The sequence below is a fragment of the Mycosarcoma maydis genome, chromosome 2, assembly GCF_000328475.2.
Source record: "Mycosarcoma maydis chromosome 2, whole genome shotgun sequence".
Classification (NCBI taxonomy): domain Eukaryota; kingdom Fungi; phylum Basidiomycota; class Ustilaginomycetes; order Ustilaginales; genus Mycosarcoma; species Mycosarcoma maydis.
This window is the reverse complement of record NC_026479.1, coordinates 1,637,617-1,652,152: the sequence shown is the minus strand read 5'-3', so window position 1 is coordinate 1,652,152 and position 14,536 is coordinate 1,637,617. Positions and strand designations below refer to the sequence as shown.

Genomic DNA, 14,536 nt, shown 5'->3' with positions numbered 1-14,536 from the left:
GGTGGATACGGTAGACGATAATGATGGTGATGGTCAAAGTGACACGAGTGGTGATGGTAGTGAGTGGGCGTGGAGCTGAGAGAATGCGCGAGAAAGAGAGAGAGGGGAGAGTGAAGCGATAACAATGAGTGTGCGAACGACGCTTTGCTTTGCTTTGCTTTGCTTGGCTGGCTCGCCCGCGATTTGGATTTGGGCAACGCTCACGAGCGGCCAAGAAAGGGCGAGAATAGGTAGCTACAAAGCACTGTCAGAAAGGGGCGGCGAGCGGGCGCCAAACACGATCGCGCGGCTACACCGACACGCACACACACACACACACCGACACTCAGCCAACAAACAGGCAGACAATCTGTCAGTAAGCCACTCAGGTCGGCCAAAGCCAGCAGCGAGCGAGCCAGCAGCCAGCAGCCAGCAGCTAGCAGCCAGCCAGTCATTGAGGATTAGTGAGTTGATCGAACGCGCGAGATGCTGGATGCGGATTTCAAAACGTAAAGGCAAGCTCAAGCCCAAAAAAGCACGATTCAATTCAACACAGCACACCTAATCTCATACTGACAGACCACACTCGGCTTGCAAGGCACACACTACGCAGCAAGGAACAGCACAGCACATTAACCGCTTGCGCACGCATTTTCGCATTCAAGATTGGCAAGCAAAGCGCGACGACAACAAAACGTCCAATTACAAATTTCGCGACTAGCTCGTATACAAATTTCAAATGTCCGCATGAGAAATTCGTGTGTTCTCGCGTTGGCCACAACGCGCGATTTGGCCTCGGCGCAGGCAGAACGGCGGTGGAAGCACAGAGAACGCAGCGTCAGGTTGAGGTGCAACGATTAGAAGCAGGCTCAGCGCTCTTCAGCTGCACCGATTCACGATTCGTGATTGAGTGATTTCGCGAGTCTGAATGTCGTGGAACTTTCATGTTTGGTGAGTCGTGAGTGGATCACTGTGATTCACGATTCGTGATTCACAGATTGAAATCAGGTCAAAACTCAATTTCACGGTCAGCTCAGTTAGCTAACTTAGTTAGCATTCACGATTCGTCTCACCCACGCGCCAGAAGAGGTGAGAGCAGCCTATCGCTTGAAGCAACACTGCATCTATCGACAGGCAAGAGCGATTCAGATCGGCAGGGAGCCCTGCAACCAAGTCATGAATGGACAAGGCTTTCGGCGGCAAAACAGACAAGCACAAGCAAAAGGCACGCAAGCATATGCCGAGGCGAAACAGCTTCAGATGCGCACACGCGTCCGCTCTTTTTTCTTCTTCCCCTCGTTTGTGAGAGCACAGTTACGAGTGAGCTGAGATGAAATGCTGTGCCTGTGCGAAAACAATCGTGATTGCCTGCCTGCCTGCCTGGCTGCTTGCCTGTCCATCCGCCACGTTGCATTTCCACCCCTTCCTGTCAGGCTCGAGCGGTGCGTGTGGCTGCTGAAAGCGGCTGATCTTGCTCAGCAGGCATCGTAGACAATCGTGATTCAAGAAGTCGCGTGCCGTGTCTATGTTTTGCGTGTGGATCTTCCAGTTTCGACGATCGTGAATTCACCTCGGTGCCTTCACAATTGGCCAAGCAGATTCACAATTCACGATTCATGATGGCAAAAGCCAACGTTGGAAACCATGTCTATTCCTCCTCCTGTCTGGTGTAGCAGCACAGCAGATCCCTCAAATACGGCTCTCCCGCTGAGCTCAGAAAATCGTGCTTCCGGTTGCGTGTCGCGTGCCAGAACCGCTTCGCAAGGCTGTGCAGCACTTGACTTTCTCCGTAAGGTTTGCGTGAGGTTTGATTGCAGAGAAAAACCAAAAAAAGTCTTGACCTGTGCGCACACCTTGCTTCCGACGCGCCTTTGTGAGTTTCGATCGAATCACGATCCACGATTCACAATTCACAATTCACGATATTGGAGAAGGCCCCGTAGCTCGGTCGTTATACTACTAGCCATTAAACCGTTTGTTCAACACATCCGGAGGGAGGAAACAATTTGCTCTATCCTGCTGAGGTCGGGGCTCGATTTCCGTCCTTGAAGTTTTGCAGGATTTTCCTCATGTGACGTCCCGGCAGCCAAAGCCAAGGCTTAGCCTACAGCGACTTTTTTTCACTTGGGCATGCGGGCTAAAAGCTCTTGCGTTAGGTTCACGCATCACAACTGAGTGCTTTACCTAGTCTTCTGAACCGCTACTTGACGGGGGTCTGCAAAGGCCGCTGTTCAAGGCATCGGACGGACAAAAAAGAATACGTTGTTGATCCATGCGATTTGGTTGTTCCAACTTAGTTGGCCATATAGTCGCGGTAGCACTAATTCTCGTGCGACACTCGTGACTATTCACGATTCGTGATTGGTTTTGGCGAGCATCGTGCTTAGACGATCTCACATCTTCACTGTTCACGCTTCGCGATCCTTCAGCCGCGGAGCTCAAGCGCATCAGCTCTGACACCGGCAGAACGAGGTAGAACGAATCGTCTTCTGCAATCTTGCCCTCTCGATGACCCGGAAAGTCAAGCCGGGCGTCGTCATGACACGGGCGACGAGATTGCTTCTGTACAAGCCCGTGACTGTAATAGTCTGCACCTCTTAAGGAGCTTCATGTCAGAAATACATGCCCCACAACCTGTTGTTGGTCAAGTGCATCCGCAGACCAAAAAATTCACACACGAGCGAGTAAGGAGTTGGCAAAGAAAGAAGACAGGGTTTGGCATTTTGTACGGTTGTGCAGAACCGAATGCAGGTATTATGGCGGGAAAGCAGCCAAACCAAAAAAAAGGGGGGAGATGCGATGCTAAAGAGGATGATATAGGTATGTGCGCACACGTCAGAGAAAGAGCGTTTCGAAAGCCGACATGTATTACCGTCATATGTGTTTCGAAGGCGTCAGTGTACTGCACATGGAGTAGACGCTTAGAGATCACCGTCGTCCTCATCGGGCAGAGGAGCAGCAGCAGCGCGCTGGAGTTCGGCGTCGTATTGAGCCATGAGGGCCTGGTCGACCTGGACCTCGGGGGGAGCAAGAGCGGGAGCAGCAGCGAACTCGAGAGCGTGGTTGCCGACGAGCTTTCGCGCCAACCAGAGGAAAGGCTTTTCGAAGTTGTAGTTGGACTTGGCCGAGATTTCAAAGTACTGCAAGTTCTTCTTGCGGTGGAAGGTAACCGCACCGGTCTTGACCTTGCGCTCCTTGACATCAACCTTGTTACCGCAAAGAACAATGGGGATGTTCTCGCAGACGCGCTCCAAATCACGGTGCCAGTTGGGCACGTTCTTGTAGGTAATACGCGAAGTCACGTCGAACATGATGATACCGCATTGACCCTGGATGTAGTATCCATCACGCAGACCACCAAACTTCTCCTGTCCCGCAGTGTCCCAGACGTTGAAGCAGATGGGACCGAGGTTGGTGTGGAACTGAAGCGGGTGTACCTCAACACCGAGTGTGGCAATGTACTTCTTCTCGAACTCTCCGGTCAAGTGACGCTTGACGAAGGTGGTCTTGCCGGTACCACCGTCACCGACGAGGACGAGCTTGAACTGGGAAACTTCCAGGTTCGCGGCAGACATCTTGGAAGGGTATGTGCGCGAATGAGTGTGAGGTGAAAGAAAGGAAAGAGACGATAGATGCAAGTCGAAGAAAGGTACACAGCCAGAGCAACGCTGACAGCTGCTCTTGGACACCTTTCTGGCTGATAGGCAGAACGAGGAATTCAAAAAAAGTCCAACAGCAGAGCAGTGCATCGATTTTCGAGAAACCGACCAAAAACTTCAACAGCAGCACGATGGAGTTCGATATGTGTGCCTCTGGTTTCCTTCTTTTCTCCATCATGACGTGCATCGCGAGAGCAACTCCAACACCAGTGAACCAAATCGTGAATCTCGAAAACAAAGACAAATCACTAACAACTGGCCAAGTGGCTGCAGTCAGAGTTCAGACGCAGTGCATTCAAATTTTTTACTCAGCCTCAAATCACAATTCAAGGAGCGTGACGAAATCGCGGTGATCGAAGGAATTGAAAGACATTCGCTTTGGCCATGATTCAGCGTTTGATCAGACGCGAAGAATTTTGCGCAACAGCCAATTTTGCACATCCACGCCTTCGACCGATTTGAATGATTCTCCACACTCTCGTGACTTGGCTAACAATCCCGAATCGGCCCGATCTGAGATGATATCAATAAGACAAGCAAGATTTCGATCGGGATCCGTATCCCGAGGACTGTGGAGGCGGTTGAGGAAAAAGGCTTTCTCGGTTTGAGGTCTGAGAAGAAAAAAATTCCTGGAGAAGCCAAGTCAGGGTGCAGCAGGACCAAGCAATTGAGCTCACCACCAACAGCCCAGCTGACAACAAGGTATTCGGCATTCAAGGAACGGACGACGTCGAGCCATCACGCATCTTTCGCGTGCGCACAACGACTAGATCAGGAGCTGCCATCTGTTCAGTTGACTACGGAACGGCATCACATACAGACTTTGGCCCCTTTCCAGTTGGACCGCCTTGCAATCGCTCGGATCTACCGCGACTCACACCTGAAGTTTCATTGGCTCGGTCGCGATCATTGCACATTTTGTCAGCAGTGCGCGCTTGCGACACTGGTCTGTTACATTTATCAGCCTCGCTTCCGCACCCTGTGAGCGACTTCAAGCACCGCCATCATGTCGAAAGGCTCCAAGAGCAAAGACAAGTCGAAACGAGCAGAGTCCAAGTCCGCCTCTTCCGAGTCGACAAAGCGTCGCAAATCCGCGTCTTCGTCCTCATCCTCGTCCTCCTTCTCCAACACTGCCTCTGTCTCAGACGTTGCCATCAGAGTACCCGACAGCGATGCTGGTTCAGGTACCGTTGGTGAGGCGGTCTCGTCACGTACCGTAACCTCGGCATTTTGTACGCTGTATCCGATCCTTAATCTGCCCATTGCGCCTGTATGGTCTTCCGATCCCTACTCTGCATTCTCGGATCTCATGGACACGCTCGTCATGCGCTACGTACCGCAGCTTTCGGGTGTGCTGATCACGCATTCTCCGACGCGCTTCTTGCAGGATACGGCGGTGTTTTCGGCTGATTCGGCGTTCGCTACTGCTTCGGTTGGATTCGAATGCGTCGTATGGACGCCTCGGATCGGTCAGATGCTGGAGGGTAACATCTGTCTATCAAGCCCTTCGCACGTGAGCTTGCTGTTGTATGGACTGTTCAATGCGTCCATTCCTGCTTCTCACCTACCGGAGGAGTTCGAATTCGTTCTCAACGACGCTGAAGCGACCGATCACGGGATGGGTTATTGGAGGAGCAAGGTGGATGGAAGCAAGTTGGGTGCAAGTGACGGAAAGCTGAGCTTTACAGTGATCAGTTTGACCGTGGCGAATCACATGCTCTCTCTGCACGGGTCGTTGCTCGATGAACCGTTCAAAGGTCCACCTCCTACACTCGACCGATCCTACCTCAAGAAAAGCCTGCTACCTTGGCAAGCACTTGGTTTGGGCCGTACACGTTCCGCAACTGACGCAACAGCACAGCCAGCTACGCCAACGCCGCCTCCAAGAAGAGTTCGTTGGCAGGACGAAGACGATACTTCCGCCGTCGAGAGCGATGACTTGTCCAAATTCGACACGCCTCCTTCCATCGTCCAAGCCAAATCACCCAAGTCTTGCGGAACTAAACGCAAATCCACCTCGGCCGTCACACATGCACAACAAGACGAACCATCATCCACTTCTCCACCAAAGCGCGACAAAAAGCGCCGAAAGCAAGCCTAAACTCGACCGTCTTTGTTCGTTTCAAATCGGCTTGCATCAATCACGAATCACGAATCACGAATCTCATCCTCCCACACTAGTTTCCCTTTTTCTTGTGCATGTACAACGACATCAGCACACCATGTTTGATTCTCTTCGCCATCAATGCTTCGCGAGCCCAGATCCCTGACTGTCTCTCGAGACCTGCATCTCACTTCTACAGCCCATCGAGCCAGCAAAATCGCTTGAGAAACACGAACACGTCCATCAGAGTCAACACTAGCGATCGAGCAATCGAGGTAAAGAAGCGTGATTATAGCTTGCATAGCGCGCGTCGTTCGTGATTGGCGCCAGTAAAGACAAAAACGACAGTTGATTAAGAAAGCGTATACGTGCAAGGTCGCTAAGGCTGGACGCTGCTTGGATAGATGATTAACGTTACAATCACGTGTATTTTTGGGCAGACGCAAGCATGGGCGCCGAACGCAGGCTGGACGTTCGCAGCTCAACGTGGGCCCAGGGATGCATAACTAGTCGTCAAGGTACAGCAGTCTGGACATCGCGAAGCATGAGTATCACTACGAGCCAGAGCCGCCTTTCGGTGTCGTTCAGTGAGAGCGTGGAGATCAGTATGCCATTGTGTCGTTACTGAAACTCTCGCGACGCAGACGAAGGCTGACTGCTTTTGGCCTGACTAAAATTCAGAGCCATTTTTTCAAAGTCGCGAGCCAGACTCTGTCGCACCCGAAGCTTGTCGGGCTTGGTGCGGAGTTCAGGATCGGAAACGAGCAAAAGTCGCTTGACGCGGGTGATCAGGCCCTTACTTCCTTCGAGTGGAATGTCGAGAAAGTCGTAGCGTTGGATGTAACGTTCAAACTTGGCAAAATCCTCGACGTCAAGCTCCTCTTGAATTCGGATGTAAAGCCTCCTCTCGAAAGACATTTGATCCTGATCCTCTTGTTCTTTGGCGGGTGCATCGCCCGCCAACGAGCCTGGGCTCGACGAGGTGGCGATGAGCTCTTTTCGTGACATGAGCATGACTGATTGGGAATGGGTATCGGTTGCAGCCATCAGTCGCTGAGACGCAGCGGTGATATCCGCGTGCGAGTTGAGGCCAGCGGCGGCAAGTTGTTGAGTGATGAGCTCGGGCGAAGTCTCGCTCGAATGTGCCTGGATCGTCTTTGAGTTGCAGAACACGTCTTCGATGGCGACAGGGATGGCATCGTGAACACTACCGGCTCGGCTGCGACTTCGAGTTCCGGATTGGGTGCTCAGACGTGAGGCTGCTCGAGACACGGGTCGCGAAACGCCGCCTGCTTGAGCGCTGGCTGGGGTCATGCCTTTCTGCTGAGCAGTGAATGACGATCGCATCGCCTCGCGTCGCTTTTCGACGCACTCTTGCAGGTAGTCGCTGCTGGTGAGAGCCCTATCGTTGGGACTTGTTTGGCGACTCTGTGACTGGGAAGGGCCGGCAGCTACGACGCCTGAGGCTGTGAGGGCTCCTTTGACGATCTGAGCAAGGCTGAGGCTGGGGCCACGTTCGCCGGACACGGTGCTTCGACGTTTGCTTTGCAGAGCAGCTTTAGTGACGCCCGTGTTTGCAACGATGCTGGCTACGGTGCTAGCTGCGTTGCTCTCCAGACTTGTTCCGTTGAAGCGCTGCGCCGAAGCTGGACGTACGATGCCGTCGACGGACTCGTGCTGGCCCTGAGCCTGAGCGTTGAGCAAATGAGCTCGATGGATTCCCAGGACAGATCCAGATCTAGGCGCAAACATTCCGATAGCGCCTACGGTACCCGATCTTTTGTGTGCGAGCTGGCTTACCGGAATGTCGGGGCGATTGCCGAGACGAGAGCTCCTACCCTCAGCATTGACAGCTGCGTAGGCGGCATACTGGACGGATTCAGGGCTGTGCACTGCATCATCAAAGGGACGCGGGCTGTTGTCCTTGCTGTACAAGGCCTCGAGCTCTCTGGTTTGTTTGGCGATGGCTTGACTGTGCGCCGGATCGACGTCTGTATGGCGAGAAAGAGAGGTTGTGCGAACAGTAACGACACCGTTTGGCAGGCTGGGCAAGGGCTGCGGACGGAGTTCTGAGCGATCCTCGATCTGAAGATTGGAGGAGCAATAGGGCGTGTGGTCGAAGACGGCAGCGTCCTGGCTAGACTTCTCTGTCGAGGAAGGCGCTGAAGGGAGAGAGAGGTGATCGAACTCGAGCATCTCGGCGGCATGGTACTGTGCGCCGAGGTTGGCACCAGAGCCGCTACGCTGAGACAAGCAGTCTTCAAGCGAACTCATGCGGCCTTGAAGCTGAGTGCGCGTTTTCTCCTCTTGACGGAGATAAGCGTGGAGCTTGGCATTGTCCCTCTCGAGCTGCAGGTTGTGTTCTTTGAGTACCCGGTGCTCCGCCTCGAGAACACCGATCTGTGCTCTAAGCTTGGCTGCGTATGCTTCCCAACCTTTGCATTTGGTAGCGAGCTCGTAGTACTTTGCTGAAAAAGCAGCCTGGAGAGCATCGACGCCAATGCGCTGCTCGGGAGACCTCGGAGGAGACGCAATGTCAGAGTAGGACCCGGCTCTGGAAGCTGTGGAGACGGGTTCCTGTCGAACGTGGTCTGACTGGTAAAGCTGGTGCGAGGGGTGAACTATGACTTGCGAAGTGGGTTGCTGTTGTGGTTGTGGTTGTGGTTGTGGTTGTGGTTGTGGTTGTGGTTGCTGTTGCTGTTGCTGCTGCTGTTGCTGCTGCTGTGGGTGCTCCTGTGTTGAAACGGTCTGACTTCGCTTCCTCACAAAACCTGTGGAAGAGGAAGACGAGATCTGGCTTGATGTGGCCGACATGTTGGAGATATTGTCGGAGCTCATGGCAAAGTTGGTTGGAGGGAGAACACGAAGGTGGTTCCTTTTGTCTGCGGCGACTTGTTCGTCGGATGGATCGTCTTCTGAGGCAGAAAAGTGGCTGATCTTCTGATCAGAGATGCTGGAAGAGAGGTGGGTAATTTGATTGTGGGTGCTGGTGTGAGCGTACTTGCGAGATTGTGGTGGGTCAAGTTCGCGAACCGGAGCCGATTGTGCGTGATGCTGTGAACGTTGCGAGTTTTCGTGGCCGCGTTCCTTTCGAATCTGGGCCCTCATCTCGGTGTAGCCTCCCGAGCCTCTGTGCGAAGCGGCACGGGAGCTGGAGCGCAATGCTGAAGGTACGACATTGGTGACTGAAGAAGGAGCGGGTACCAGCGCCTTTCGATTCATCGGGAGGGACGGTTGCGAAGGAGACGTCGAGCCAGCAAAAGACCCGGATGGCTGCGCGGGGAGGAGGAAGAGAGACGGAAGAATGGGATGGCAAAGCCACACCTACGTGGTGAGGGAGGAGAGGTATCAGGGCGAGGCTTTTAATGGCAAGATCTAAGAAGGGTGATGCAAAGACGAAAGAGTCGGGGGAGCGAGTTGCAACAGATGGGCAATTAGCGTGCGCTGGGCGAAGCGGATGGTAGATGAGGATTGTGATGAACAAGCCAAGGGCCGATGTCGGATACGCGTGTCGAAACGAATCGCTTGTTATGTCGCAGAGTGATGAAGAAGAGATGGAGCAAGTGAATGTGACTGTATGAAGAAATGCAGGCGGGTGGCAAGAGGAGAGCTGTTGAAAGTCAAATCTTGTTTCGTGGGAGCTGAGCGCGATGCAACGGATATGGTGGAACGGGCTTGCAGCGATGTGATTGTAGCATGTGTGAGCTTGAGCCAAGAGAGAAGCCAATTGCGCAGGCCAGAGCGAGGCTTGGCAAAGGTGAAAATGTTGTTCAAGACTGCAAGCTAGATAAAGTGCAGTGGGCTGTTGTGGCGTCTTGGTAACACGGCGGACGCTACGTTGCGGAGAGAGAGAGGGCCGGGGATCAAGAGGGTTCACTGCCAAGAGTAGAATTGGAGTTGGAATTGGCAGTGCAAAGCCGATGGAAGCGGATCGAGGGGTGGGACTTGCGCTTGGTTTGACCGGTGCGCCGAGGGCAAAGACAGAGAGCAATGGACCGAATGTTGAACGGTCGCCAACGTCGAAAGACAGTGTTGGAGATGATGTAGTCGAGGTGGTTTAGCTATGAGCCGTGTTGTTTTAGCGAGATGAAATGAAGAGATGCAAAAGGGACGAAACGGACGAATGAGGATGGTTTGTTGGACGAGCAGAAAGAGTCAAGCAACAAGCAAAATCGACCATCCCCAGTCACGAGTCTTGAGTCACTGAGTAGCAGTCCAAGGAAATCGTGAATCCGTTTACCATACCAAAGCACACTGAGCTCACGTTGGAATGGCTGCTGCCAGGCGGATAGAAAGTCGAGCTGATGACGATGCACGATTCACGATGGCTGCACCTACGCATTGTCAAAGTCCAGCAAGTGACGCGGGCAAGGCATGTGCGTGCGCAAGCGACTCTGTGTACGCTCTATGCGTCACGGGCACGAATCACGAATCACTTTACCCGAATCTCAAGTTAGCTGAATGGCGCCGTACAGATTCACACAACTATGCAAGAGTTGCGGAGGAGCGCAGTGTGACAATTGCAAAGTGTCTAGCTGTGCAACTCGATCGAAATGCCACAGTGGCACTCGTAGCTGCCGACGTTGCTCTGCGATCTGCGGCGAAAGCTACCGTTACATGTGACAGGATGCGAGGTAGGCCATGCCGTTGCGGAGCTCAGAGAAGCACCGGAGCGCGTGGGATCAAGCGGAAGCAGAGCCGAGCACGCTGGGCTGCTCGATGCGTTGGCTGCGTCTTGCTTGCGTCGGGTCAAGAACGACGCACAGAGAGCAAAGCGGATCCTTTGTCTTCATCCCTCGACGCCAACAGGCTCTCGCCAACAGGCTCTCGAACAAGGCACACTCACGAGTATTTTTCCGACTCGCCTTGTTTGCTGCCGCTCGGCGAATCGTGAATCGCTCCTGCACATTCAATTATGGTCAATCAGAGCGTTAAGTCACCCCGCTGCGTTTACGCAACTTGGTCTGTCCTCTCGACTCAACAGACGCAGCTCAAATCCTGCTTCAAGAAGAGTCGCATCAACACCTGTGACAGAGCACGGATCACGAAGCCACGAGCCACGAGCCGTGAGTCGTCAACACCTCGTGTCTGTGTTAGACTGATTGGACCCTTCTTCCAGAAAGAGCGCCACTTAGCCGAACTTCTCGCCAAAGCCTTAATGTCCTTTGCACCTCACCAACGTGACTTTCTTGGGCGCGATTCACGATTCACGATTCACGATCCACGATCCACGATCCACGATCCACGGTCCACGGTTCGTTCATCAGATGCGGCACTCGATTCCACCAGTCATGCCGAGACATTTGTGCACCAAACGGTCAGCATTTCAAATTGTGATCTGTGAGCAAGCATCACACAAAAGGCCATAATGAGACATGCTGGGCTGGACCTAATGCATGCAGCGAAGCTCGTTGGTGCCTTTCAGCGCAAGCATTCTGCGGGTTTTGCATCGCACCTCGTTGAGGGAGAATTCAACCATCCGTGATTGTGAACGAGCGCCACGGGTTTGCGAGCTAAAAGTCAACAGTCGTCAGGGTAAGGAGGGTCTCGCCGCGAAAGGGTGTTTCAGCCATGCACACCGGATCGGCGTTGTCGCTTGTTTGACGAGAAGCAGCAACAAAATGCTGTGCTTTGCAAGCGTAGCCTTGGCTTGACAAGAATCCACCCACGTCGGCCAACTGTGTTGCTTTTCCTGGCCGTGAGGCGAGCCGCTGCAAAATCAGCCAAGTTATCGTGGATGGATGAAATGCAGAGCCTTCTGTGTTGCGACGCCGTCCGTGCAGCCACACGAATCAGATCTCCACTTGTCAAGCAGCGTGAGGCGGGTGTAGAAATGTGATGGCAGAAATGCAGGTCGGTGTGATTTCCTGAAGGATAAAAAGCAACCGACTCGCAAGACCGGCATCGGCTTGCAGGGAGGCTGTGACCATCTGTCAAAACGACTCGAGACGTGTTATTGATTTCATGCGACTAAGTCAAGATTCTCACAAACATACCTACGGTACTGCAACCTACTTGTACCCGCTACCATGCGGTTGGCGATTCGCTTCCAGTGCAACGGCGCTCTGAGGGTCTCGCGCTGCCCTGCTGCTCTTCTGCTCTTCTCCACCGTGAGCAGCGGGTTCCTTTTCTCTTCCATTTTCAGAAAAATCGGCAGGACGAGCGAAATTCACAATTAAGCGAGACCAACAGTTCGCTAAACCGTGCGTGGTGAAAAAGAACGTCCGAATCAGTTGAATAACAAACAAAACTGGACACCACTAACAAGCAAGCGCGAAGCACGAACGCAATACGGGGACGATGTGAATCGTGTGAATCGTGATTATGGCGATTTTGCATGCCGAAATTTGGCTCCCACGCAAACGCAACTCAAATGTGAGTGCATATGATCATACCGGGCCTCTGCAAACTCCCCATGCATTGTCGCCATCGATCGCTTACGCACTCAGAGATCGTCGACAGCGCAGCAACCGAGCCAACCACCTGCACCCAAGGCCTCTTTTTTCTTGAACGGCCCTTGGATTTTACCAAGCTTCCCTCACTGACTCTGGTCCGTTGACCAGCTTGTACCTTGCGCATGCTCCGAGTCAGCGTATACGGCGAATTTTGGCTCAGCATCATGCACAGGGCACAGTAGACTCAGCCTCAGAGCCTGTGCATCATTTAAAGATTCATGTTTGGCCCCGGACCAATTTTCGGAAAAGTCAATCAGCCTGCTTTTAGTGTGCTTGCTTTGCATACTCGCGTGGAGCAAGGTGTGCCGTCCTTGCCTTCCAGAGATCACCTCACTCACGACTCAATCGCCATCACGCTTCCCCACCAACGCTTTCTTGGCTGCAGTGTCACATCGCAGATTGCAGTTCCCGATGACGTTGACCGAGCCAAGAGCTAGTCTAACCAACTGCTGCACTCGGGTACACGCAAACCAACCTCAAGCTCGCTGAGGCGCGCTGAGGCGAGAAACAGCGAGCGGAAAGCATGCAAGCGTCCAGACCCTACTGCCAAGCAGCTTATACGATCTCTACACGCCTAGATCACGCGGCCTGGCGTGATTCCATATTCAGAACGTTTCGGTCAAGCTTTTGGCGGCGAACCTCTTCAATGTCAGCTTCTTTGGTCGACTCGAGATGTAACGTGTCCTCTCGATCGTCAACGTCGATGCACTGCACCCGCCTTAGCACAATCGGAATCACGGTTCTGACCACTCTGCCAAAGCAAGCTTATGGGCTGACAAACTCCCTCAAGCTTGTTGTGGTAATGTCTGGACAACCTCAACACAATTCAGGCTCTCAGGTCATGGTCAAGCTCTCTCTAGCTGCAACCTGAGCATCGAGCCGCTGCAGAACGACTCACTCGTTGGACCTTTTGGCTCAAGGACAATGGCCAAGCCAACTTTAAAACCTTGAGCCTGCCAAGTGACAGCCATCGGAGCTCGAAAATCGGCCGACTTTGATTTGTAGCCATTCATCATCAGGGTCCCGATTTTCCTCTCTATAATCACATGCCCAGCCAAGTCCCGAGACCGGTTTGCAAAGGGCGCAGGCGATCCGACTTGTAATAAATTTGCGATCTTCCCAAGCCTAGCTAACATGCAATGCGCAGCACTGCGCAGCACCATCGGCGTCGCTTGCACACCGCCCAATGTTAGGCGCTCCGTGTCGGCGTCGTCTCATCTTTGCGAGCAGCCAAAGATTAGAGCATTTGCAGCAAACAATCACGAATCCTCGCTCAGACCGACCGATTCAGCCAGGGCTTCCAATGCGTTTCTAGTCATCGCTCCTTAAGTTGACGGTTGACCGTAGCGTCGTCTTAATGTCGCGTCTGCAGCCAACGTCATGTCGCAGATACAGGTAGAGCCTCGAAGGCGAGGCCGCCAAAGTAACACTAGCACCGTATACCTCGTTCATGGCCATAGAAACATCAAACTACAAAGTCGTGAGTTGCTCTCTGTCAATTTCGCTTGTTCAACGTTGAATGTAGAGCCGAGGAGCTGTATCTTTGTTGCCATCTGCAGATGGCGGACGTCACTCCGGAGCACGTCAAAGGCGAACCTCTTGCATGACAAACTAAATCGACTGCAGGCAAGCGTGGTCATTGTTGCTGCGTCCAGCTCTTGAATCTCTTGGCTATCCTATCAAGGTCCCGACAGACAAGCTTCGCCGATGCAATTGGCAACTGGAGGCCGTCACTGTCAGAACCGAGACGAAGCTGCTGGCTTTTCGCAGCAAGATCTGCACCAACTTAAAACGACGCATGTCTATTTGACCACATTATTGAGAGAATACGAGCGATCTGCAGCTGCTCTCGCTTAACAAGGTCATGTTCGTCTGTCAGATGCCCTTCGGTAAAGCAACCACAAAAGCAAGGGGTCCAGCGCTTATGCGATCAGCAGCCTACGATCGCGTTCGCTTGGCTGCATTCGTCCGCTGGGGCTCTGATTGCCGAAGCATATATGGTGTTTTGCAATTGCTAGCTAGGCCAATCGAAGTTGCGATCATTAGTCTCAGCTTGGACCTAGTTGTTCGTCGGCAAGCCGTTTGCCCGATTCAATCAGATAAACATCGACGGAATCGGAGATGCTAGAGTGATAGACGGACCATGCCCAAGGTCAAAAGTTTCATCGGCATCGGCATCCTCCGGCTAGCACGCGGTAATCGAAAAAAAAACAAACAAAACAAAACAATGGAAAGTAATGGCCGAAATCACGAATTCCGGCAATCGTGAATCAGACGACTCACGACTCACGACTGTGACCGAAAGAAAAAAATCCATCAAATTCCACCATCAAGAAAAT

At 53.0% G+C, this 14,536-nt stretch overlaps 5 protein-coding genes across 5 annotated transcripts; 3 read left to right on the top strand and 2 right to left on the bottom strand.

Moving 5' to 3' along the window:
• Nucleotides 1-2,900: 2,900 nt before the first annotated feature.
• Nucleotides 2,901-3,554, bottom strand: UMAG_01364 (putative Ran GTPase GSP1; the record flags this gene model as incomplete). Its single annotated transcript, XM_011388954.1, has 1 exon — nt 2,901-3,554. One exon carries the CDS (start codon nt 3,552-3,554, stop codon nt 2,901-2,903), a length of 654 nt encoding a protein of 217 aa, XP_011387256.1.
• Nucleotides 3,555-4,644: 1,090 nt separating this feature from the next.
• Nucleotides 4,645-5,739, top strand: UMAG_01363 (DNA-directed RNA polymerase I subunit RPA43; the record flags this gene model as incomplete). Its single annotated transcript, XM_011388953.1, has 1 exon — nt 4,645-5,739. One exon carries the CDS (start codon nt 4,645-4,647, stop codon nt 5,737-5,739), a length of 1,095 nt encoding a protein of 364 aa, XP_011387255.1.
• A 624-nt stretch (nt 5,740-6,363) lies between these two features.
• UMAG_01362 (uncharacterized protein) lies at nt 6,364-8,964 on the bottom strand (the record flags this gene model as incomplete). The annotated part of the gene is made up of 1 exon (XM_011388952.1): nt 6,364-8,964. One exon carries the CDS (start codon nt 8,962-8,964, stop codon nt 6,364-6,366), a length of 2,601 nt encoding a protein of 866 aa, XP_011387254.1.
• A 1,048-nt stretch (nt 8,965-10,012) lies between these two features.
• Nucleotides 10,013-11,086, top strand: UMAG_01361 (uncharacterized protein; the record flags this gene model as incomplete). Its single annotated transcript, XM_011388951.1, has 3 exons — nt 10,013-10,376; nt 10,552-10,808; nt 10,862-11,086. The coding sequence occupies 3 exons, from the start codon at nt 10,013-10,015 to the stop codon at nt 11,084-11,086; spliced, it is 846 nt and encodes a 281-aa protein (XP_011387253.1).
• Nucleotides 11,087-11,771: 685 nt separating this feature from the next.
• UMAG_01360 (uncharacterized protein) lies at nt 11,772-12,379 on the top strand (the record flags this gene model as incomplete). The annotated part of the gene is made up of 4 exons (XM_011388950.1): nt 11,772-11,852; nt 11,888-11,945; nt 12,022-12,117; nt 12,306-12,379. The coding sequence occupies 4 exons, from the start codon at nt 11,772-11,774 to the stop codon at nt 12,377-12,379; spliced, it is 309 nt and encodes a 102-aa protein (XP_011387252.1).
• Between the last annotated feature and the right edge of the window lie 2,157 nt (nt 12,380-14,536).